At 34.6% G+C, this 24,709-nt stretch overlaps 1 protein-coding gene across 3 annotated transcripts; it reads left to right on the forward strand.

Moving 5' to 3' along the window:
• The first annotated feature begins 388 nt into the window (after positions 1-388).
• l(3)05822 (SH3 domain-containing lethal (3) 05822) lies at positions 389-23,862 on the forward strand. Of its 3 annotated transcripts, none has more exons than XM_085956880.1 (4): positions 389-741; positions 8,851-9,722; positions 13,807-14,052; positions 16,174-23,862. In XM_085956880.1, exons 1-4 carry the CDS (start codon positions 720-722, stop codon positions 16,528-16,530), a joined length of 1,497 nt encoding a protein of 498 aa, XP_085813006.1. In that variant the 5' UTR covers positions 389-719; the 3' UTR covers positions 16,531-23,862. The 3 variants fall into 3 exon arrangements, with proteins under 3 accessions (XP_085813006.1, XP_085813007.1, XP_085813008.1); XM_085956881.1 differs by lacking the exon at positions 389-741 and adding an exon at positions 1,242-1,577; XM_085956882.1 differs by lacking the exon at positions 389-741 and adding an exon at positions 1,242-1,469.
• The last annotated feature ends 847 nt before the right edge of the window (positions 23,863-24,709 follow it).

Here is a 24,709-nt window from a genome sequence, read left to right on the forward strand (position 1 = left end):
TTCTACAAGAAGGTAGGCAATGCTGTAATTACTTGAAGATTAGACATGTTTAGTGCCATTCATAAATTGTTGCGAATATCTCAGACATCCAAAGTTTTCTTTGATATTCTGATGCGGCATGTCTGAAAGACAAGACAGCGCGGATGATACAAGTAGACACTAACGATAGATTCTAATAATTATTATGACTGTTAAGCCATGCGCATTTGGCCTTGTATGACGTCATGCGCAGTAGCAACATAAACTGGTATTCTGGAACATAGTACTTTAGCGTACCTTGAACGGTACCAACCATAGATAAATATTTGTCTAGTATAAAAATAGTAGTACCAACCCTGCCAATTATATTAGATATCTATGCTACCAACTTAATAGCTAATCAAAAATTGATACGCATGAAGTTGGAGTTGAACGTCTGGCGGATGAATGAATAATAATTTGTGACAAAGGGGCGACGGTATAACTATAACGTAATAATAAATGAGTTTTCGTGTTCCACTTTTAGATTGTTCTGTTAATATAATACGCGCTTTTAATTCCTGGTTGAGTGCTGATTTTATAGCTGTATAAAATATGTATTATTTGGAAATGAAATCTTAAAATATGTGTGAACACTAGTTTGTGAGAAATACTTGGTAATGTTTTTTGTTTCGTGAAAAGTGAAAATTCCAACAGCTTTCGTACTTTTGTTGCAGTCTCACAATCTACAATTATGAATTATGGCTTATAGAAAACAATTCGGTAAGTACCAACACCAATAAACACTTAACATTACGAGATAAATGGGTCAGTTATCAACATTCATATTGAACGTGAGAACTGTTTTTATAATCTATATTGTCTACCTACATGTTGGTAATATACTGGAATAAATATTATGAAGAATTTTGTGGTATCGTGCTTTTCCAAAAATATGGGTTTTCCATTTTCATCATCGAAGTAGCCACCAAACTTGTTGCCTCCTACATGTAACTTTTTTGCTTCCTATTATTTAATCTATTTTGCATAATATTCAACTTGTCAACTTGATTGTGCATTATTTTGATTAGACGTTGTGCTTATAAATATTTATATTTTGTATAGTGTATAGTGTATATACGATTACATAAACTATAAAGCAACATTATTGTTTTCAGTTTTCCGAAAGCCTTTCCGAGTCCTTTGACTTGTGGAAACTGTCGGTCGCTGGCTGCCAAGGCCATATTATTATGGTGCCTGGTACGAGAGCGTACAAGATAATTTTTGACATTTGTGATTAGTGTGTGGCGTTTCCAATGAAAAGCTTTCTACGTCGTATCGTTTAACAATTTTCAATTTATTGACGCATTTCAACGACGCCCATTATTTTAGAGGCTTTTCTTATCGTGTTTTCGCTCATTCCGACTGCTTGCTTCGCCGCAGTTGTAATTTTGCCCGCATTGTTATTTCCAATTTAACACTTGTTACTTGGCAGACGTCAGTCACTATAGGTAATTATTTTATTTGCGAACGATTTATCTATACTGTTTTGCTCGCGTGTGTGTGCTGTTTGATTTGGTTTTAAAACAATTTCTGTCCCTACTGCGCCTTTCAAAACGGTAAATATGACGTATCATAATTATTTATAAATTATTTATTTATTAACAATATTTATGTAGTAAAAAGGTCAAACATTTTTATATTGGCTCTACTATCCGATGTGTCTCCCGAAGAGATTTATTGACGCGTAATGGGTGGTGGCCACTTTCATGATCCATGTTCAGGACCCAAACATTATTTTTTATGCATTTTTTTGTCTTCATTTGAATTTGAATCTGCAGTAAATGTCCCGCAGATACCGTCATGAGATTTTATAACTTTCTTTTTAGAACAAACCTAACCTAACACAACCTAACCTACCCTAACCTAACCTAACCTAATGTCACGCACTGATTTTTCCGCCCCTGTGGGGGGCGCTCCCATAAGGAGTAGTGCTCCCCAGCCGCTCGATCTGACCCTGGTAGTCAATGTGCCACCGGCGTAAGGATGACGACCCCGGCAAGGCCGAACAAAAGCATGCGACATATTTCATGTGTATAAGTCCCGCAGTTTGCTCTGACAGGTCCCACGACTTCTCAGGGTGAACTGCGGATGAATAAGTCGGTCACTGACCATGAGTATAGGTAATAGGTAATAAAGTATAGGATAAAAATTTGAATTAAATATGTTTAGATAAGGGGATAATTAAATTAAATAGGATGGAAAATATGATCTGAATTGTAAGTGTAAATATGAAATATAAATTGTGATGTAATAGATAAAATAATGTAACAACATGCAAGGACTAATGAGAATAATAAAAGGAGACTTATGGATGGGCGTTATAGTACATAGTAAATAAGGTAATTAAGTTGTATTGTAATAGCTCGATGTCACCACGCATCGCACGTGCGAGGCGCAATGATTGTTAACATATGCTCATAGGTCCTGTTGCGAAAACTTCCATTTGCACATATGTGCAATCACAAAGTATAGCAACACGTAGGGCAACCATCGATCCGATTTCAATCACGATCCCGCGTAATCAATTTCCATACTAAAATTCGATTTGTAATAGCTACGGCTGTTCCGCGCGCGGCGTTTCCGAATCGGTATTCCGGCAGCTTTCCTGCTCTGACGTACGACGGCGTCTCTGTCGTACGTGTTTGAAACCGATTTCGCGATCCGATTTGCCACTCTGCAGAGACAGAGCCCCTCTCGCTCGCGTATATGACGGCGTCACGCTCACGCGCGACGGGAGAATCGGATCGATGATTTTGGTCGATCAAGGAGACCGCGTACTGGAATAAGGCGCGGGAAATCTTTGATCGGCAAAGTATGAGTGTGTACTAAGCAATTATTGCTGCCTATATGTCTGGTTGACGGAATAACATCCGTCAACTAGTCGTAAGTGTGTGCCGGTGGCGACACCGAGCTGTATTAGATGTTAAGGTAGGAAAGATTGCGCGACAGGCACGCAGATATATTCAATTTAAGTAACGTTCCCTCTAGATAGCAATTAATATTAAACTTTCATGTTATAAATAAATTAATGACCTACCGATTTCATATTCTGAGACCAACGTCGAGGAGGTATTCAGGCCGTCGGAGTGCCTCAAAGATTGGCCCTCCAACGGTAGTTGGCCGAAGGATTGGTATGCGCTATCGTAGGCTTGGTGCCACGAATATGCCAATTTGACCACTGGCATATGAAGCCTTACCATCCAGGCTAACTCAGGAGTGCCCTTGTTTCTGAGTGAGAGGCACCGTCACGCCGCTAGAGCCCACGGGGCCGGCCGCCTCTGTGACGGTCCTCCCTCAGCCATGAGGAATGTCACCACACGGGGGGTGTGCTGTATCGATAGGCAATTCGACGACGAAGCCGTTGATACCAAGCACTCCTTCGTACGTACATTTTTCGCTTGGCTGGGCCAGAAACAGGGCGCTACTGCTTCTGAAGGTACGTACTCTCAGTACCAGGAGGTACCAGAAAAACGTAAGTGACGCGAGGGCGGTTCCGCCCATCAGGAGGTGCCGCCTAAGACCTATAATTTGGCGTGACCGGTTTTCGCATGGATGTTGCGGATAATCGGCCACGGCACGATTTCCGCCAATCTTCGTAGTGAAACCGTTACAGATTTTCGCACCCCCCGAAACGTTGGACAAGGGGATGAAATCGGTCAGATCTGTATAAAAACCCGTGATTTTAGAATCCAGCATCAGTCGTTTTCTGCTCTTACTACCCCGAACCTGCGACGGTCGGCGGTATATTTTTTCTCACATTTCGCCATACAAGTCTTCGAGGGACTTGAGGGGAGGTACTCGCCGAGGTCCATAATACCTACCGGTTGATACCTACTCCCCTATACCTACTGGCAATCTGACAGTTGGGCGAAGTGTCAGACAGCGACTTAGCCATTTCATCCGCGTTATAATTTTTGTTTTATTGGACCGGGTTTCCAACCTTTTCGACACAGTGCCCCGTGCTCGCGTAATCTCGACTACCGATAAAAAAAAATAAATTAGTTCTTAAATAATTAAATAATAAATGTGTTGGTTTATATAATTAGTTATTATATAATAAATAAGACTTTTTTTAATATTTTGTGGTTTCCGACTTTCATAATTCGAACTTTATAACTTTTGGTGGTCGCGGAACCTAATAAATTGACTTGATACAGTGAATAGTTCTTTTTATTTGGCTATAATATTGTGCCTACCTGTTCTTCCGACATTCGAATGTACCTCCACTCCAGGCCCGGAGCTAGCCGAGGATTCGGAGGCCTACACTAACCTACTCCAACCTAATATTACCTAATATAATCTTAGTTTGTGATAATGCATCAAAATGTATGAAAATTTCAAATTTTAAATTAACAATTACTGAATCGAAAAGCCTATGCGCTGACAGAAAAAGGTATTTATTATAATTGTCTATTGGAATAAACTGTTTTCGTAAAAAAAAAGTTACTGTTCGCTTATCAGGACTACAGCGGAAAACACATTTTGAAAATACCCGATATACTGGATTATTTGTTAATTTGGGTTAGTTTAGGTTAGGTTAGGTTTGGTTTGGTTAGGTTAACCTAACAAATAATCCAGTTTATCGGCTATTATCAAAATGTGTTTTCCGCTGTATTCCTGATAACCGAACAGTACCAAAAAAATTATAAAAGCTCATGACGGCACGGCATCTGCGGCACAATTACTGAATCTGCTTAGTGAAATAATATTAACTACTAACTATGCTATTTTATGTAGGTATTGAAGGTTATCTCTGAGATTTGTTTTTATTAACTGACCATGGACCTTCTGTCTAAATAGCAATTTACATATTGTTAAATTTGATTCCATTTTTTACTGCGCTCATAAGTGAAATGATCTTGAATTTATAACCTTTGTGTTACGTTGAATGAACCTTAGTTGAAACTTTTAATGTATTCCATTTTTTTTATTATAATAGGTACCTATTTAGGTATACTAAAGTAGCTTTTCTGGTATCCATACTTAAGTGCTTATATATTTTTTATTATTTACCAGTTTACAGTATATATTAATATACCTACTTAGACAGCTGACATTAACATCTAGAAGGTGAAAAAATAATCATAATTGGATTATCAAAGTTAAATATAGCTCAGTTATTTTTCATACTGACGTACATATTGTTAAGGCCATGCATTAGTTGAGACACGGTCTAAAAAGATCGTTGCTAGGCGATGCGCGGTTTGCGGGTCGCGGGTGCAAATGAGGCCTGTCAAACCAAATATTATTTGTCTTATAAATCCAACATGTGTCCATTTAATGTTCTGTTTATTGTTTTATCAGTGACAATAATAATATATTCATTGACATGTTTTCTTTTTAAAGTAAATGGGTAACGTTTTAAGTCATCTTTACACGATTTAGGAATTATTACGGCCGTCGCCATCACGAAGCAAAATGACGTCCTTCCAGCTCTACATGCTCTCTCAGAATGGGAGCGAGTGCAAAATTTCGTCGCGCCTATGGTAGAAGATTATTTGGCGTTTCACTGATGAATCACCTTAACATCTCCCAATGTGTGTTTTTTTTTTAAAATATCTGGATAAGGTCCGTTCCTTCAAAGAACAATCATAATGTCAATAACATAATGTTGACTTGTTAACTCTATTCGTAACCTGGGGACAACCATCCGACTAAGAAATATATAAAACTCTAATTATCATGAATTGCCAAATTTGTTATTCATTGATATTTGGAGTACAGACAAAGACGACCACCTTATTCTCTTCGAATTAAATTTTAAATTCACTGAACTATCGGTTTAGGCTTAGTTTGTCTAATACGCCAACATGTTAACTTTTCAGGGGACAGAACACAAAGTGCATTATCTTTAATTCCATGAAGTCGTCTTACACCATTTATTTTTGTTCGTTAGATGGTTGCAGCATTATTGCAGAATAGACAGAACAGACTCTAAAATCGACTTACTTATTTTAATAGCGCCTGTACACGTGCATGGATTTACTTGCACCAATAGTGTGTATGTTAAACTATCGCGATAATAACTGTTTACATGTATAAGTGCTGACTGTCTCGTCGATCTTATTCTTCAAGAGTAAGCGAGACACGATGTTGTCATTTTATGGTACTATTTGACATGTCCTGAAAATAGGTTAACCTCAAGATATAGTACGTATTTGCACGATAGTAGGTATGTGACAAACATTTTTCGTTACGGCCACGGAAATACGTACTGTCAGCAGTAAATCCATGCACGTGTAAACAGGGTATAAAAACTATTAATTAAACTAATTAAAATTTAATAATGAAATTATTTCATAATCAATGCTTTTCAAAATAAGATTGAAATTAAGTAAAATGATATTTGACCTCATGATTTGATTTAAATACTGATATATGATTTCAATGACAGAAATGGATATTGAATGAACCAGCTCACAATGATTACTGGTGTTATTTATTGGTGGATTATTGGTTTATTGCGAATATTTGAATATAGAATTGACGAATAAAATAAAATTTTTTAATAATTTCAATGCATATCATTGGTTTCAAATTTTTTCGTGTTGAAACCCCTTTTTAAAGTAGTCAAGTAACCTGCAACATGAGCATAAAACACATTAATTGAGTGAGAACACAAATACAAAATAATCATAAAATAAAGCTTTACTTGTCAATTATCATTTGATCAATTTTTATAAATCTTCTCTCACTTTGTGTATGTTTTGATCTCGAATGTGGAGCAATATGGGACAAACTTAAACATGTGTTAAAGAATATGTTATTTTCAATAGTTACGTCTGTATCATAATATGCATTAAAGTTTGCCGCGTAAATGAACTGTGCATTGAATAAGTATTCGAGGACAATCAGTATGTAGGTACGTTTTGTGTAACCTGTAATAAAGCGAACCCTGCTTCAAAACCTTGGGTACAGAACAGCGTTGCCAGATAATTATTATACCAAATCGAGATTTTTACCGTGTGAATAATCAGGAGTAAAACGTAGGATAACCTAAAAAACACACGGTTCAATATTTCTAATATTTATTTCTATAATATCAATCATCAATGACATAACACAAACCGCAAAACTCTTTAACTATGAAAATAATAATAAAATGTTTTTTGCCGACAATCGCCTATTTGTACCTACACAGTTGAAGATTTTACTTCCTGAAGAGTTTCCGCTGCTTAATGTATTGGTAAAAGTCAGCACATTATTAAGTACTTATATAATATCATGTTGAATTGAACAAGTAATTCGAATTTCATCAGTTCAATAGAACATCTGTTTCTCTTGCAATCTGACCATTTTAAATTCATCTGAGAAAATACCCGTTCGATATTATAGCAATTATTAGATGTAGGTATGCTTAAAATAAATGAAATTGACTTGAAAATATTTTTAGTCTCCTTTTCCTGGAATAACTTGAATATGTCTTAAGTTAAACGTCTTATTTGCATTTGTTGAATAATCGTGAATTTAGCTGCCCCACGCGGGACAATTTATTTTTGTTTAAAAAGCAAGACTGACAGCATTGTCATTGGTACTTACAGACTGGCTTTCATATTTCTATCTGTTCTGTAGGATTAACAATCATTATAATATTTTCTATCATGAATTATGTTACAATTTAAGAGTACTTTGTGACTCCTTTGGGAGTCGTGATGCATCGATTGGGAACCCATAATATAGATTATAGATAAAAAAAAATACAATTGCACAAAAATCTTCATTTCGAAAAAATGTATATTTGATAAACCAATCGTAAATTGACGAAAAATGTTGACTCATGAGTAAATTTACATTAAATTTGCATTTTTTCTAAATAATTATGCTGTAATTTTCAATTGTTTTATTTGCTCCATGCGGCCAATCATTATTTTACTAAGATGTTCTTTAATAAGACAAATAGGATGTATAATCAAAGAAATCGAACTATTAGAATTAGAGTATAGATAGAGGGTGTAATACTAACTTTGTGTATTACAAAACTTGAAAGTGATTTAATATTTTTTGTGTTGAATTGGTAACGATAGAACAATAACTGTAGCGTTGAATGGCAGCCCACTATTAACACCTTGCTTGTGTTATTTAATGTATTGTTATTTGCGATTTTACATGATTGTTCAATTAAATCAGTGGTGTACAAACTGTCAATTCAATCGTGAAGGTTTCTGTGGTCAATTACATTACAAGGACAGGATCTTATAAAAATAAAAATCGAATAATCATATTGTTTTTTAATTCATGCAATCAATTCTCAATATTTGGTTGCCTGGACACGAGCAACCAAAATATGAAGAGATTGTTTCCTGCTGCTTTATTCAGTATCCGTCGTCAGTCTTGGAAGCAGCCGTGTTCAATAAATACTCATGTTATTTTAGTTTCTATTGTAGGTACATGAAATTATCGGATATAATATTAATGCCGCCCATCACATTGAATTGCTTATTTAAAATACACTCAATGTTATTAGTTATATTTTTGTTATTTTTAATTAACAAGATAATATTATTATTAAAGTCAATAGCGAGACCTGGTTTTTTTTTTAAATAGGTCTTAAATGTCTGAGGTATACTGACAATATTGACGTTACTATCGACGGAAGGTATAGAAATTGATGAGAGTTTTGTACTCCCACAGAATAGTATAAAATTAAACTTTTATCATTTAGATTTCAAATATTATGATGGTTCATTGAATAAAAACTTCTTTTAGGTCTGTGACCTACAAATGAATCTGCAATGTATTTAATTAGCCTCGGCGATTTCTGTCTGCATGAAAGAAGGTTTGTTAAATATCTTTAGGTATTGACTAAAGTAAACCCTGTTTCGTTTGCAGATATGAAGCAACCTCTTCGAGCTGCCCCTCCACCCCCCATGGCCACCGGCTCCAACAAAAAGCAGTTAGGCGGGTGGGCGGATGACCTTTTCGCCGATGATCCGTTCTCGTCCTCCGGTGGCGCTTCCCTCGGAAATCAGAAGAAGAAGCCTCCCCCGAGGCCCCCGCCTCCCGACTTCAGCAAGACAGCAAAGCCCGACGTGCCCCAGAGGCCGGCCCACTTTAACAGGAAACCGACCATCCTCTCGAGTCTGATGAGCCGGAAGCCGAAGCTGGCCCAGCCCATTTACGATTTTCATGCCAACATTTGTCCTCCTCCGAAGGCCAATCAGAATGTGCAACCGGACAGTGGAGTTGCAATTGCTTCCCTGATTGATTTGTCATCACCCCCCAGCTCTCCCACTCTCACTACCAGGTCTAGCAGTGACGGGCTGAGCGTGGACAGCTTCGGCTCCGATGTCACCTCTTCGACAGCCAATGTTAACTTCAACGGCGGAAATTCGTCGCAAGCGGAGAGCGGCTTCGAGGACGACTGCGACCTGTTCTCGGGCGGCAGGCCTCTCGCCGGAGAGGCGGATGGCCTTGACTCGTGGGCCTCTTTCGACCCCTTCTCCCCGCCCAAGGGCGGTGTACCTAGGGCCAACGTGACCCGCCCAGTGTACGATTCCGACTTCCTCGATCCGCTCTGCAATGGGAAGACCGTGGCTGCGAAAGTGCAGACGCACCGAATTCCGACCATCATTCGAGCGAAGCCCGCCAGGCCCAAGGCTCCGAAAAATTCTGCTCTTCTCACGACCACTCTCGCTAACGGAGAAGGACGGCGGTTATACTCCAACTCCGTAACTACGGTGCGGACTCCTTATCAAATTGTGGTGAGTAAAAAAAATTTTTAATACATGTTTTTCATTCAATTAAAAATTTTCAATGCATGCTCATTTCATATTGCGTTTATTCCACAATTTTCTACATATATACAATATGTAAACAGCATGTGATTTTACTTTATACAGCTGAAAGTCTCCTATATTGACTTAATATAAAAATTTATAATGTTGCCATGTGAATTTATTTGTCAGTCTATAGCGGGCCGCAATAAATTGCAGTTAATATACATGCACATAATTTAAATGGACTTGGTATGTTTGCATTTTTTACTTACATCAGTAAAGAGATACATCTTGATAGGTGACATAACCAATCTGGAGATAGGCTTTGTCTTACGATTTAGTCTCTATCTGATGGTATGCTAGATATCTGTAATAGTAAAACTAGTAATTACATATTGTCAATGTGAACTTCATTTGTATGTTTTCTTTTTTCGATTCATAATCTTTTTAACATATTTGGTTTTATTATTTACATTTATTTGCATTCAGACCGAGTAGTCGAATCACCTTTTTTATAATCTGTATGTAAGAAATTACTTATTTCATAATAATGAAATTAAAACTTTATCCATATCGTTTAGTGGCCGAGGTCTAACCAAACCAAACTAAACCTAACACAATCTACTTATTTTTGAGTTACAGCAGGTTGTGTTAGGTTTTGACTTGTTTTTAGGTCACAAAAGACAACCACAAAAATGACAACTGTGTCTTTAACAGACTTTTATCGCCACACGCAGGTATATTATACATGAATTATTACACCTCCTGTGGTGAAAATGTTGAACTAATATTACCCAATAAAGGGTTCCGTAAATATTATTTCTGAACTTCAATAATTTATACTCATTGCACTGTTGCCGATTTCCAAAACACTGTCGAGTAGATCAATTCAGTGTCTTCTGGGGTAACCGTTTCTACTTTTTTGGTAGTCAACAAAGAGTGTATATATCCAGTTATAATTGAATAGTATTATGTATCGACTTATAAGTTATCGTCACCTCTAAGATCGTTTATCTATTGCATCCATTATGTAGATGTTAAGATACGTTGTAGTGAGGAATGCAACAGGTAGGTACTTAAAAAAAATGAGGCAATGATTTCAGTTATTTCCCCATGCCCCGCTCACTTGCTGAAACGACCTCACAGACGCTACGTACATTACCGTTGTTTATTATTTTCATCTTATTTTTATTCTGTTATGGAGTATGATGTTAAAGTCAGCTTATACTTGTGCAAAAAAATTGTAAAAGATACAAGACGTGTGTGTAACTGACTTTAAATATAATTTTAATATTGAGATTAAATTAATGCATCAGCTGCTCAGAATAATGTTATATTGTCTTTTTGTGTGACCCTGAGTTGAACTTGTCTTTGGTTTGTTCAACGAATGAGTTTTCTGAATGGAAGCCGCGATAAACCTATTCGACGATTGCGCTTATCAGTAATTGAAAACCACCATGCGCGTAATTTATTTTTTGACAGAAAGTGGGGGCGGAACAAATTTCTGGTAAATTTACTTTGGTTATTAAACTACTAATTGGACCGCGTGTGTGAAAATCTTTTACCTTAAATAGCAATTACAATGATTCAGGTACCAATTCGATCGTATCAACACTAGTTATTAATTCTGGCGAATGACACCCTAATAAAATTGTCAGGTATTATAGAAATTTTTTAATGGCTCTGTGAAAGGATTCAGAGTGACATTTGTCGATCGGGTTAGACGGTCGGTGGGAGTCGTTTAATATGCTTTTGTATTTTGGGTATTATCCGTTTATAGATCAAGCAACATACTATAAAAAATGTGTCAAGGAGTAAATGTTAATTTTAAACACGCCAACATATGGATACATGTCAGAATTTTAACCCAAAAAACCATGAGCTAAATTATATAGACACACATATTTTATTACGTTTTTAAATCCCGTAAGCACCTCACTATTGATAGCTCCTAATGGATCGATTCAATATATTAGTATCATAATAGATAGATAATCTTTTTATCACCTTTTTTGGCAATTATAACAATAACATTATAATCAGTCAAGTGACAAGTTATATTAGAAAAAAAATCATATAGAGTGGCCACTACAGTCATGTTGTTTGTATTAACGAATCTTATCTCATATAATTTCTAAATAATTATCGTACATTTTTTCAATGATAAACAAATAAAATTAGGCACTTCCTGGTAAAAGTGTTCATTGATGAAACACGTGTTTTGGCATTAAAATAAATATTATTTACAATATGTAACTGTTACGTGTGTTTATAATATGATTTGAAATCTTTTAGGTCATTAATAATATTATTACCTATTATGTATTAAATTTAGGCGTAGTAAGCATTTTTTTTTTCATGCAATTTTGTGATTACATTTTAAAATAAATAAATAAACAAGCGAGTTTACTTTCATCACGTTTTATAAAATGTCATTGCTTGTACGCATTTCTGTACGCCCATTTTGTAATTTAGATAAAAGTAGTAAGTAGTGGGGATAACGGATGTAATATTATAGTCGTTGATATCAGCCTCTATTTTTCTCCACAAGTTTTCTCCGATCAAACTTGATCGAAAACATTGATGTAGAATTATTTCAATTTTAAAATCCATTTACTTTGTTCCTGGTTAAATGTTTTGACCGCTTAAACACAAAATAACTACATATTATATTTTACAGCGTAGTGTTTGAAGGCTCACTGTTTCTATCCACTTTATCAATATATTTAAAAGTGTCAATTATGCTACATATTTTGTAAAAGGGATAAAATATATTGAAGTATTGATTGAATTAAGAAACTTAGCATATAGTGACACCGCAGAAGGTAATACGTGGTGATCATCGCATGTATCGCAGTAGTGTTTTTACTTTTTCGATGATTGCATGCAATCGTTACACTGCATTTGAAGGCTTTGGAAACAAACAGTGCAATATATATTTCTTAACAGAATACCTTCTAAACAAAGTAATTCGAAAATTTCTGTGTATACTAAAAAAAAATTACACCAGAATAGTTTTTTCAGAAGTTTGTTGTTTTTGTTTCCAACATTTAATTTAATTTGTTCGATACGACTGCTGAATTAAAATAATTGTATAGTAATGATTGAAAAATAAATGTTACAAAATCAGAACGATTCGATGAGCAGTTGCTTTACATTACATAAAATCACTGCTGTAATATGAGTGCACAAATATTTTAGACCAACTGCATAGTAAAATGCACAAAATGTAGAATAAAATACAATAATCACATGCACAAGTAAAATCACTGCCATTTCAATGTATGCATACTTTCGCATATTATGATCATCGTATACACCATTCAAGTTGTGTAGACACCATTTCTTCCTCTGCACAAGAAGTGGGTGGAAAAATTTGTATACTGTCCATGGTCGCTGTCACTGACAGAGTATCGGTTGGACTCACTCGAACCCCATCCCACCCTGTTTACTTTCTGGTATATTTTTTGATCATTTCTTACTACTTTTAACTAATGGTTGGTTCTTGATGGGAAATGGAAATATGCATAATTACTATCAATTTGTGACCTCTGTATTGACCTTTGATATCTTCATGCTGAAGCAATATGAATCTACCCAAACTAACAATGGTACTAATACAATATATAAATAACATATAAGTTACGATAAACTGTTCATTCATGCCACCGAACTTGATCGTTTTCCAGACTATTGTTAACACTCTGGATAATCGAGATTCTACTGTATCATACTAAAATCTAGTTTTTAATTACTTCAATACCTGTGATCAACTGCATAATTATGGTTACCAGGGCACTATCGGAGAGTGTCAAAACATTTCTCCACTTTTATGAGGGAATGTAATCTCGAAATTAACGCAAAGCGCGTCAGTATTTTTGATGTTGTGCAATTGTAATTACTGGAAATGGGATCAAGTTTACCTTTTATTACCCTTGAGTGTGGTATAATACCCACTGTAATAACGAACAAATATATTTTATAATATTTAATTAATCTCTTCATTTGCCTGTATCCAATGAGAACGATCCATTCACACCCAGTTTATCTATTTTAATTTAATTTCCAGGATGACCTTTATACCGAAGGAAATGATGCTCTGGACCTCGGAGGTTACTCCCCGCCCATGCCGAGCGTTCCTCCGCCACCTCCGCCCGCCCAAGACGATTGCCAGCTTCAACAGCCCCAGGAATGGAATCCGGGAAATGTTCCCGTCGACTTTGATGACCAAGAGAGTGTGGATATGAACGAGGAACCTTATGGCATTGCTCTGTATGATTTCCCCGGAACACAAGATGATGACTTGCCATTCAGGGTATATAACTTATATATTGATAATTATATACTTATAATAATATTAGGCAGGGTCCGCACACAGAGAATCGACATGACATCAACTGACTTTATCAGAACTTGCAACTAATCTCGTGCACAGGCACAATATATTCTAGAATCAAAATGTCAAAATAACTCAAATTTACATGTCAGAATATCATCAGGCGATAAAATGATTTTGTCAAATGAGAAACAGTCAGAAATATTGGGTACCACTACCAATTAAAGATTAATAGCGCCTGTACACGTGCATGGATTTACTGGCAGCAATAGTGAGTATTTTAAACTATTGTGACAATAGCTGTTTACATGTAAAAGTGCTGACTCTCTCTCCATTTCATTCTTTAAGAGTGAGCGAGACGCGATGTTGTCATTTTATGGTACTATTTGACAGGTAGTGAAAATCGGTCAACCTTCATTCGTAGATCGTTTTATTTGCTGGCAGGTTCGCCACTATCGTTCTACCAGGCAGGCGCAGATTGATAAAATCCTACTGTCGCATTTAATTCAGAAGCTTCCAAACTTTTTTGATTCATGCATGTAATCTTGCCGACTGCAGGATAATACATGTTTACCCATACATTTTCTTGTTATGACCACGATAATACTTACTGTTAACAGTAAATCCATGCACGTGTAAACGGGGTATTATGCGCCATGCATTTCTCAACCCCTTGTAGGAAATATGTATATAATATTACCTTCGATAACTATTGTCACATCATGCGGTTGACAGCTGACGGAGCCGGTAATTTGTAAGCAACAAGCATCTGTGTTGCTACCAATTTGGTTGCTAGTGCCAGCCATTTTTTTTTAATAGAAATGTAAAAAAATTGCCTGTACCAACACAGAGAGCTTCACATAATGACATCGCTGTGACCACCTTAGTTAGAAGGTGACTGACTTCATTATTTAATGATACAGCACACCTATAATGTGTGTCATATTGTTTTGTGACATCATGTAAACAAGATTTTACATTTGCCTTTTCTTTTATAGATGTGTTCATTTACTTCTTGTTAAATTATATTTTATTTGATACTGAATATACACAAGATTTGATAATGTAGCATTCAATTTATTCAAAATACATAATCTAATGCCTCAGAAATATAATAGAATACTAAAAAAAACTGATGTAGAATCGACAGCATTTAAAAAATCTCAGTTAGTGTAGTTATATTTTAGTAATTATCGCAAGAAGTCCTTCTTGGGTGTTAGCTAAATTAATTAAAAAAAGTCATCTGGCAAGTGAATGATGTCAGTTTAAGATTTTTTCTACAATTGAGGCGTTGAGGATTGAATGAATGCAAGTGCACCGGTGACAAAGTTGAATAAACCGAATTCAAAGATAAATATGCTCTTGTAAATTCTGCATAACTCTTTTCAATATTCTGTAAAGATATCTTTCTCAAATGATCCTTCATTAATATTCCACAAAAAATATTGATACTTTGAGTTTATTGAAACATTCAAATTATATACAGTTGCTATCAATGTAATAATAACATTTTTTTATGAAATGTCTATTGGATTGGTTGACAATTCTTTCTCTAACTCATTTTTTAATTATATGTCACTTGTTTTAATAAACTATATCTTTTATTCAACGAATAAGACACAAGATTTCAGAATATAACATTCTATACACTGATTATACGTAATTTGAAAACATCTCATGCTTATACACACTAGAAAAAATCATTTTGTAGAAAAAAATATGACACCCGACGGGACTTGAACCTGTATCTGCTGGATTCACGCCAGTATGCTTTTCCAATTAAATAAATGTAATATTGTATAAATACATTGTATCAGTTGATACCCACCACTGTCGGGTGTCTACTTGGTGTATTTTTTTCTACAAAATGATTTTTTTCTAGTGTGTATTATGCATGAGATGTTTTCAAATTATGTATATATAATTATATATGTCACTTGTACTCATTCAATCTTTAGTACCATCTGTTAAGTTAAGTTTCTGAGGCTTTTGTAAATATGTATTTATTTGGCATGGTGTGAGCAACATTTCTTCCATCAACGATCTTCTTTTAGTGGAAATATTATTTTTCCTTACTGAATTTTCATAATTTCTTTCCAGGCCAACGATAAGATAAGACTGCTCCGACAATTAAATGAAGAATGGATATATGGTCGCGTGAGATGCGGTCTTGAAGGGATGTTCCCCGCTAACTTCATCCAGATCAGAGTGCCCCTCAAGGACTCCAAAGTCAAAGACGTCAAACCGGCGGAAGTGCGCTATCCTGTCACGGCCATGTATGACTTTGTGCCGCAGCAAGACGGAGATTTGGGGCTGAGCGTCGGCAATCGGGTGTATGCTACGGCCAAAATTAACGACGAATGGCTCTATGGGGAGGCTGATGGACTTAAAGGCCAGTTCCCTGCCAACTATGTCGACCACATTCCTAGTGGCCTGCCAATTAAACCGACTTTGTGAGATTCAATGTTGTTAGACACGTGATGATTGGAATTTGATGTAGTGTATTTTTATGAAGCATATTTGCGCTGTGCCTGTTTAAATAATTTATTATCATTCTCAGCAGTTACCGATTTAATCGAGTCTGGATGAATGGAAACATAATATACCTTGAAAATATTATTATAGTCTGGTTTATTTAATTTGCGATTTACCCATTAATGGTTACAATGTTAAATTTCATTTCTGTTATCATTAATGACTGCTATGTTATTGAATATTTTTTAGTTAACCTATTCACTGTCAGAGCCATGTATGTCGCGTCAGGACGAGTTAACTCGTGCGTTGTTGTAAACATCATAACTTCTGAATAAGCTGTTTGTGTATATTTTCTAAACAATATTTATCATTTTAGTGTAAAAATATTCACGATAAACTCGAGAAACATATTGATTTGGTAAGTTTTCACAAATATTTATCATTTTATTCCTATTTCATATTTTTTAAGAGATGGTTGGCCCACTAGTGTCCACCTAGTAAAAATCGACTGGCAGTGAAGAGGTGGCAGTGAATCTAAATGGTTGAAAATTAATGATTTCTTTCAAGATACGAGGGTGGGTCAATTATTCCTTAGAAAAAAGCATTAAAACAGTTTTTATTTTTGTATTTTTTTTTTATTTCTCAACATAATCTCCTTGGAGCTCAATACACTTGGTTAGACGTTTCTCAATTTTTTTTAAACCGTCAGAAAAATAAGTTTTCGGAAGGTCCTCAAAATAAGCATTTGTCCGATCGATGACTTCTTCATTTGAAAAAAAACGTTGTCCACTTAGCCATTTTTTTAAGTTTGGGAAAAGGAAAAAGTCACTGGGGGCTAAATCTGGCGAATACGGTGGGTGGTCGACCAATTCTAACTTCAATTCTTCAATTTTAGCCATTGATCGTAAACATGTGTGAACACGGGCATTGTCCTGATGAAAGAGGATTTTTTTCCTGTTTAAATGAGGCCGTTTTTCTTCAATTTTGTTTTTTAGCTGGTCCAATAAAGATGCATAATAATCCCCTGTTATTGTTTTTCCTTTTTCCAAATAGTCAACGAAAATAATTCCACGTGCATCCCAAAATACAGTAGCCATAACCTTACCAGCTGATTTTACGGTTTTCGCCTTCTTTGGACATGGTTCGCCTTTCGCAATCCACTGCTTTGACTGTTCTTTCGTCTCGGGAGTATAGTGGTGTATCCACGTTTCATCTACAGTCACAAAGCGACGAAAAAATTCATCCGGATTGCGTTGCATGAGCGACAACAGGGATTTAGAGGCCACCACCCTATTGCGTTTATTGTCGACTGTGAGCAAACGCGGCACCCATCTTGCAGAAATTTTTTTCATGCCCAATTTGTCATGTAAAATAGAAATGACGCTACCTTTTGAGATCCCTGTAACCTCAATTATCTCACTCAACTTTAATCTTCGGTCACTTAACACCATATCGTGGATTTTATTGATCATTTCTGGTGTAGTCACCTCTACAGGACGTCCTGAGCGTGGTTCATCCTTTGTTGATGTACGACCACGTTTAAATTCATTTAACCAGTTATAAATAGTTGCAAGTGAAGGAGCAGATATGCCGTGAACTAAATCCAACTCATTTTTTATTTCCTTTGCTGTTAACCCTTTTATATTAAAATGTTTAATAACAGCTCTAAACTCAATTTTCTCCATTTTCCATTTTTCCATTTTCCACAAGCAAATTTTTTTTTTAAATGTACGAAAAACACACAACAACCCGACCAATCTGATTGAAACTTCGCAGCATACTGAATCGGTAGTGCCGCTGCATGAAAACAAACCGCTTACAGTACTAGTCGCGCCACTTGTCGGCTTTTCTAAGGACTTATTGACCCACCCTCGTATATTGTGATTGACTCAAAATATTAACATCCTGCTGAGATTTGTATTTTAGATGTGTATTATTCTTCCATCAGTATTTTTTTATAAAGACGTGTATAGAAATGGAAGTGGCTCATATTTAAATGTCTTCAACTTTTACATGATCGTACATATTATTATGTGTCTTGTCGAATGACAATAATTATTTGTTAATGAACGTACTATCATGAATAGGAGTAATTATGACACAAAGCCATTATGCCTTAAATAACTTAGGGATATTGTTGTATATTTATTTACCATAAATAAGTGATAACCTTACTAATAAAAACTATCTTTATACATAATGGTTTAAAATATTAACGGGTGTATTGGTAGGGCTACTCTTAATAGAGATTCTTAGTTATCTCTTACAATCCATCAAAGAATGACTCGTATTTTATCACAAGATAGGACTTGACTCATAGGTATAAATGCTATAATATGGCAACAATTCTGAAGGTTTATTCTAGCACGCATGTTTACTCTTTAAGCTAAAAGTACTACCTGTGCTTGTACACCAATGCCGTAGTACCATGTTTCCCAATTTATTTCAGTCGTGTAACCCATTAATATTTTGTCTGGCTGCTGATTTATTTTTCAAGTGTTGGAAGAGAGTGTTAATTTTTATTCACAGCTCAGATCCAAAATTATAAATCAGTGAAAATATCATATCTCTAACATTATAATTGTTATAGTTTTTTTTGGAGTGATAAAACATACTTTATTGATTAATTTCGTGAATGTCAGCAATTCAAACATTCCAACGAAGACATTTCCTCATGATGCCACTGGATACCTGAATGCAAAAGCAGGATCAAGTGGCGATTACCCATATCTTCACATATTATATCAGTCGCAATAATTCATTGTATTATTGTGACTAATGGTCAATTAAAATAAATAAATAATCGGGACTGTTTCGTCTGGCACACACATTCCTAACCTTTTTCGAGTCGTGTCACCATTTTATAGAAGCCAAGATGTAAAGTTGTATCCCCGATAAGTTGTAAAAAGCCTTTTTCATTATAATTCAATATAGTTTTAACTTTAGGCATATTTAATGCGATTGCTGAAATTGTAACTCGTTAACCAGTTACAAAATTCGCAGTTGAGTTTTCAATAATGCCAACCTCATGCCATTCTCAACATTTAATCTGTTTCTTGTTTTGATTTCCAAATGAAGAAGTAAACGTAAAATCTTAATATATTATTAGTTAAAATAAATGTTAATTTGCATTCTTACGTGTGTGCATTGGATGTGTAACACACACTTTTAAAATAAACCGATTTACATTGGACGATGGACCTTGTAAACTTTGTAAAATTAGTATTTTCGTCAATTATCAGCAGATAATCCTGAACTAATTATGGATAAGTGAAATACTTTTCCAACATTAACTCAAAATGTCAATTTTGTTGTTTGGATCTTGTCATACTAGGGGTGCGACTTGGTTCAACACTTGGGGTCCGTGACCCATAGGTTGGGAACCGACCCGTGGTCTAGCACATTTAGGTATTCTTCAATATGTTTTTCAAAATCGTAGGTATATTAAAAAAACAAGTAATCTTCACGGAACTGGAACTCATTAATGGCTTAGAAACGTGAAAGACATGAGCGTCGACAAGTTTAGAGACACCTTTGCGACAATATTTTTCGAGTCGTCTTTGTCAACCGGTGGCTGGTCAAAAAATGTATCTTGTTTTGTCAATGTGTATTTGATCCAGTGCAAGTACCCAATTTGTTGGGCAAATGGATAATATCTATTCCTGTGGAAGCCCATATGCTCTGCTAAGGCAAATGGTAAATTTCTTTTACAAATTTGCAGGATACAATTTTTCGCACTTAGATTGTGAAGAATTTACATTGTTTTAAGATATGGTACCTACTTTATGAGAAAGCGACTGATTCATGGAAAACTGGTTCTGACTAAATCCATTTGGGAAACGTTGCCATAGCAGAAAATATAAGCATAAACATAATCCATACACTTGCAGGTGTTCAATTTTGCTTTCGCCATTAATAAATACGCTTGCTAGAGTAAGCCCATGGATGGCTTTAATTTACATCATGATATTATTATTCAACTTTACGATATTAATTTAAATATTTGTTTTCATATTGGGAACTCAGTTAAATTCATATTTTCTAGTGATTAAAAAATGAAATATATTTTGTCAGTCGAATACATACTGTAATATTTGAAATGTTACAAATATGTAACTGGGTATTTTGAATTTCAATACTAATTTTTAATTACTTCATAAATAATATTTATAATATTATACTGAACTACATGATTTTGCAATTCTTTGAAATGAATATACTTTGTCAGTTTAGTTTCAAAATGAGATATCACATATTACGAAATATTTTCTTATCATTGTGAATTAATATCGATAGTCTAGAATAGTTTGCCTTATCTACATATATATTTTAATAGCAATTGTATAGAAATTATCGCTGAAGGGTATATTGTAGTCTGACTGTATAAATAAGAATAAGACTAAGTTATTAATTAGTTATATCGTAGGATAATATGTTGTGGATATTATATTTGTTGCGCTTTATTTATTGTGATAAACGTTTGGCTTAGGATGTGTACTATTTTTTAAATGATTCATAGGTTATGTATGTATGAAGGTTTTAATGAGCGATTTTGCTGGAAAGATTTATTTTATTATTTACAATATATTTTATAAGAGGCGATAAGATTCTTTTGTTGTAACAATGTAATGTCATTTTGAAACAGGTGAATTTATTCAGTGAGTATTCAATATTCATAACCAAAATCATGGGTATTTTTTTATTTATTATTCTTAATTTATCTGTCATACATTGGTAGTTGTTTTCACCTGTTAATAACTTTGAAGCATTATTATTTACATTATATAAAGATTACAGCCTTTTATATCTAATAATTTAATTATTTCTTTCTCTATATTGGATTTTCTTTAGATCCGTCAACTCATTGATAGCTCTTGACTTTCAAATGTATTCCACATTTAAAAAGCCTTACGGTGGTGTATCTGATAAGAGTGCTTGTTTCTGAAGCCGTGGGAATGGGTCTGAATCGTGTGTCTGTCAGACATTATAATATATTGTGTAAGTTGATCCAGACTTGATCTGTGAATAGCCACCAATTATTATTCATAAAAAAATGTGTTTAAAATCATTTAACTTTCATTCATGGATGCCTATATGCTCCGTTTTGCAGCAAAAATGGGTAATTTTTTGTTTTTTTCATATAAGTTACATTTTTTTTCTTTTAATAAAGACTAAGAGTTTTTTTGCATCAATGAAGATATTCAAGCATCGAAATTGAGTAATTTTTGAACACAATCCTTGTAATGGAATACGTCATCATAATAAAATACTGTATCTAATTTTTTTTGTAAAATTTGTATGTATTCATCTTCAAAATATTTTTTTTCTGTTTGATCGCAAATAAATTTAAAATGTTCGAAACGCTTCGGAATTGAAAAATATTGTGGTGTCCTAATTAAATAATGTGAGCAGTGAATAATATTTAAATTCTACTCGTTTATCCTAATTACTATTTAAATTAAACTGAAAATATTACATACTACGTATAATCCTTGATACTTCCTTAATGGTAGTAAATTTTTCTATCGAAATATTGTACCATGTCTTTTCTGTGATTTTTTGAAAAAATTCAACTGTATTAAAACTTCCTATATAAGTCAAGTAATGTCATTAAATATTCATTTGGTAAATAATATTTGTAATGTAATCTCTTGAAATGATAGTTTGAAATGGTAGAAATGACTACTTTCTAAACTGAACCAATTTTTACTTAGTTTGTACAATGTTTCTGTCCTTAGGTAACGTATTCTTTTTCAAGTATTTTACTGCTATGGTATACAATTTGGGTATCTTGTGCACTCGTATCATACAGAATTGCCATCATTTAACTATTGCTATGCCATCAGAATCTAATTTATACATTTTTCACTTAAATGGTCCTAACTCTCTTAAGCCTGGTACTCATTAGCGACCCGTAACTGTGACCGTTGCAGATACAGTAACCAGTATGGTCGCCAAATAATTAGTTTGCGAGCTTAATAAATAATTATTTTGCATCTAGATTTACAGTTGCGGCTCGCTAATGAGTACCCGGCTTTATGTGGAAAGAAATTGTTATAATCAAAATAAAACAAAATATCTAGTACCTTATATAAATTTTGTTTTATTTTAATAATACATTTTTAACAATCTTCAATTGACTATTTGAATTCAATCGTCCATTTATAAACTATATAATTATAATTTCATAGACACGCGGAATCTACGCTATATTGTCTGAATGAAAAATAAATGTTTTGTGCTTGCAACAAAACTGACCACACTGTGGCATGTGTTGCTTTTGATAAAATTTCCACTATTGCTGGGATCATTTGATTGTCATTCGTAGTTATTAGCATTATCTAGTTTCAACAATGTCTGAATAGATTGTTAATACATTAATGACCGGTGCGAAGATTTCTATCCGAGTCTTGACCATCTCAATACAGACTGGATGTTATGAAAAATTGGATTATGTATTTCAATGAAACTATTTCAGTATTTGATGGTTTCTATGAAAAGACCTGGGTCCCAGGATGGCTTACATGTAAATTGTACATATTACATTTCACCGTAGCACATTTTGCCGTGAGCTTTCTTATCGGAAAGAGATGACCGAATACTATACGGTCATCTGTACAATAATGTTCCAATTTTATTAGATCCTAACCTAAGTTAACAAATAATCCAGAATATCGACTATTTTTAAAATTTGTTTGCCGCTGGCTTCCTGTGAAGTAAATCGACAAAAACCGTGTTTTATTTAGACATGAATTTTATCTCAGTATTATACAACCCAAAGAGGTTGCAATATATTACCGATACAACATTTCACGGTGAAGTGTGATACGGCGATCTGCATACATATGTACAAATTTCCCGACACGCCCAGGATGAGCGCAAAAATAAAACTTAATAAAAAAAACGCTGAGTGAGTGAGTAAGACCAAGCAGACCCCTAGATTGGAGTTCATTGTCCAAACCAGCCAGTTTTAGTATAATGCTAGCGTAATTTTTTTTATCATCAGGTTTGTCGATTTTGGCACAAGATTTAACAAAGTCAACAAGGATTGTGTACTTTAGTGGTAAAATATTATTTATATTAATTTAGTATTAATCCTAGTAAGATGTGGACCAGATATTTGTGCCTAGGAAATATTAGAACCCACTTCTTTGTACATGTTGTAGATTGAAAGGTATGCACAGCCATAGTAAAATAACCAGCTCTTTATAAAATGCTGTATAGTTGATAAATTTGTATTAATCTAAGCCTCAATTTTATATATTTTTACTGTGTATATAATATTATATTTAGCGAATAAATATATCAAATTGATTCAAAGAAACTTTTGTTTTATTTTATAACATTACCGATATCAACATAATTTTATTGTTAATGCATTTATCTATTTGCCATGGTAACTATCAAGAATATTGCATGAATTAGTTGTATATTATCATTTTTCTGGCGTCTTATCAGGTGACTAATAAAAGTTTGTGGTATGTTACCTCAGGGTGAAATGTCAAAATATTTAAAACAATCAATTTTGCGATTTATACATATCTAATACCTATCTTATAATTGAGGTAAGTTATTACGGTTATCGCTCTAAGCAATATGGATATATTGAACCCGACTGATAACTACAGATATGTTGATGAATGCTTGTTAGCCATTTAGTTAAGCCAGTGTTTCCCAAAGTGGACGCTGGAGTGATCCGGGGGAACAGTAGTAGCCTTGGAAACAAATGGGGTGTATAGAATACAGATGATGGAAGCAAGGAGAATGAATAAATTTTTGAAAAACTGCTCGCAAATGTTTTATGTGTTCATGAAAACAAATATTAGTATGACTGTCGAAGTTTTTTTTTTTTTTTACTATGTCTGATCCTAATAAGATCATATGGGCCTCCACATAGTGGAGATTTGTATTAACATATTTTGTTTTTACGAGAAATGGATGTCAGCCACTTGCTCAACCTATTAGGTCCATACTCTGACTCATACACAAATTGAAAAAACAATGTGTGCTTGCCAAACCCAGGATTCGAACCTGGGACCCTCGACGCAAGCCGCGCGGCTATCGTAGGTGTAAAGTTTAGTGTGCACTATTTATGTCAAATCATAACAGCCTACCTTCCACCCATTGCCATTGTGACATACAGTTACATTTGGTAAGGTTT

This window comes from Rhyacophila brunnea, unplaced genomic scaffold (genome assembly GCF_057557595.1).
Source record: "Rhyacophila brunnea isolate RB1 unplaced genomic scaffold, BYU_Rbru_1.0 scaffold_6, whole genome shotgun sequence".
Taxonomy (NCBI): Eukaryota; Metazoa; Arthropoda; class Insecta; order Trichoptera; family Rhyacophilidae; genus Rhyacophila; species Rhyacophila brunnea.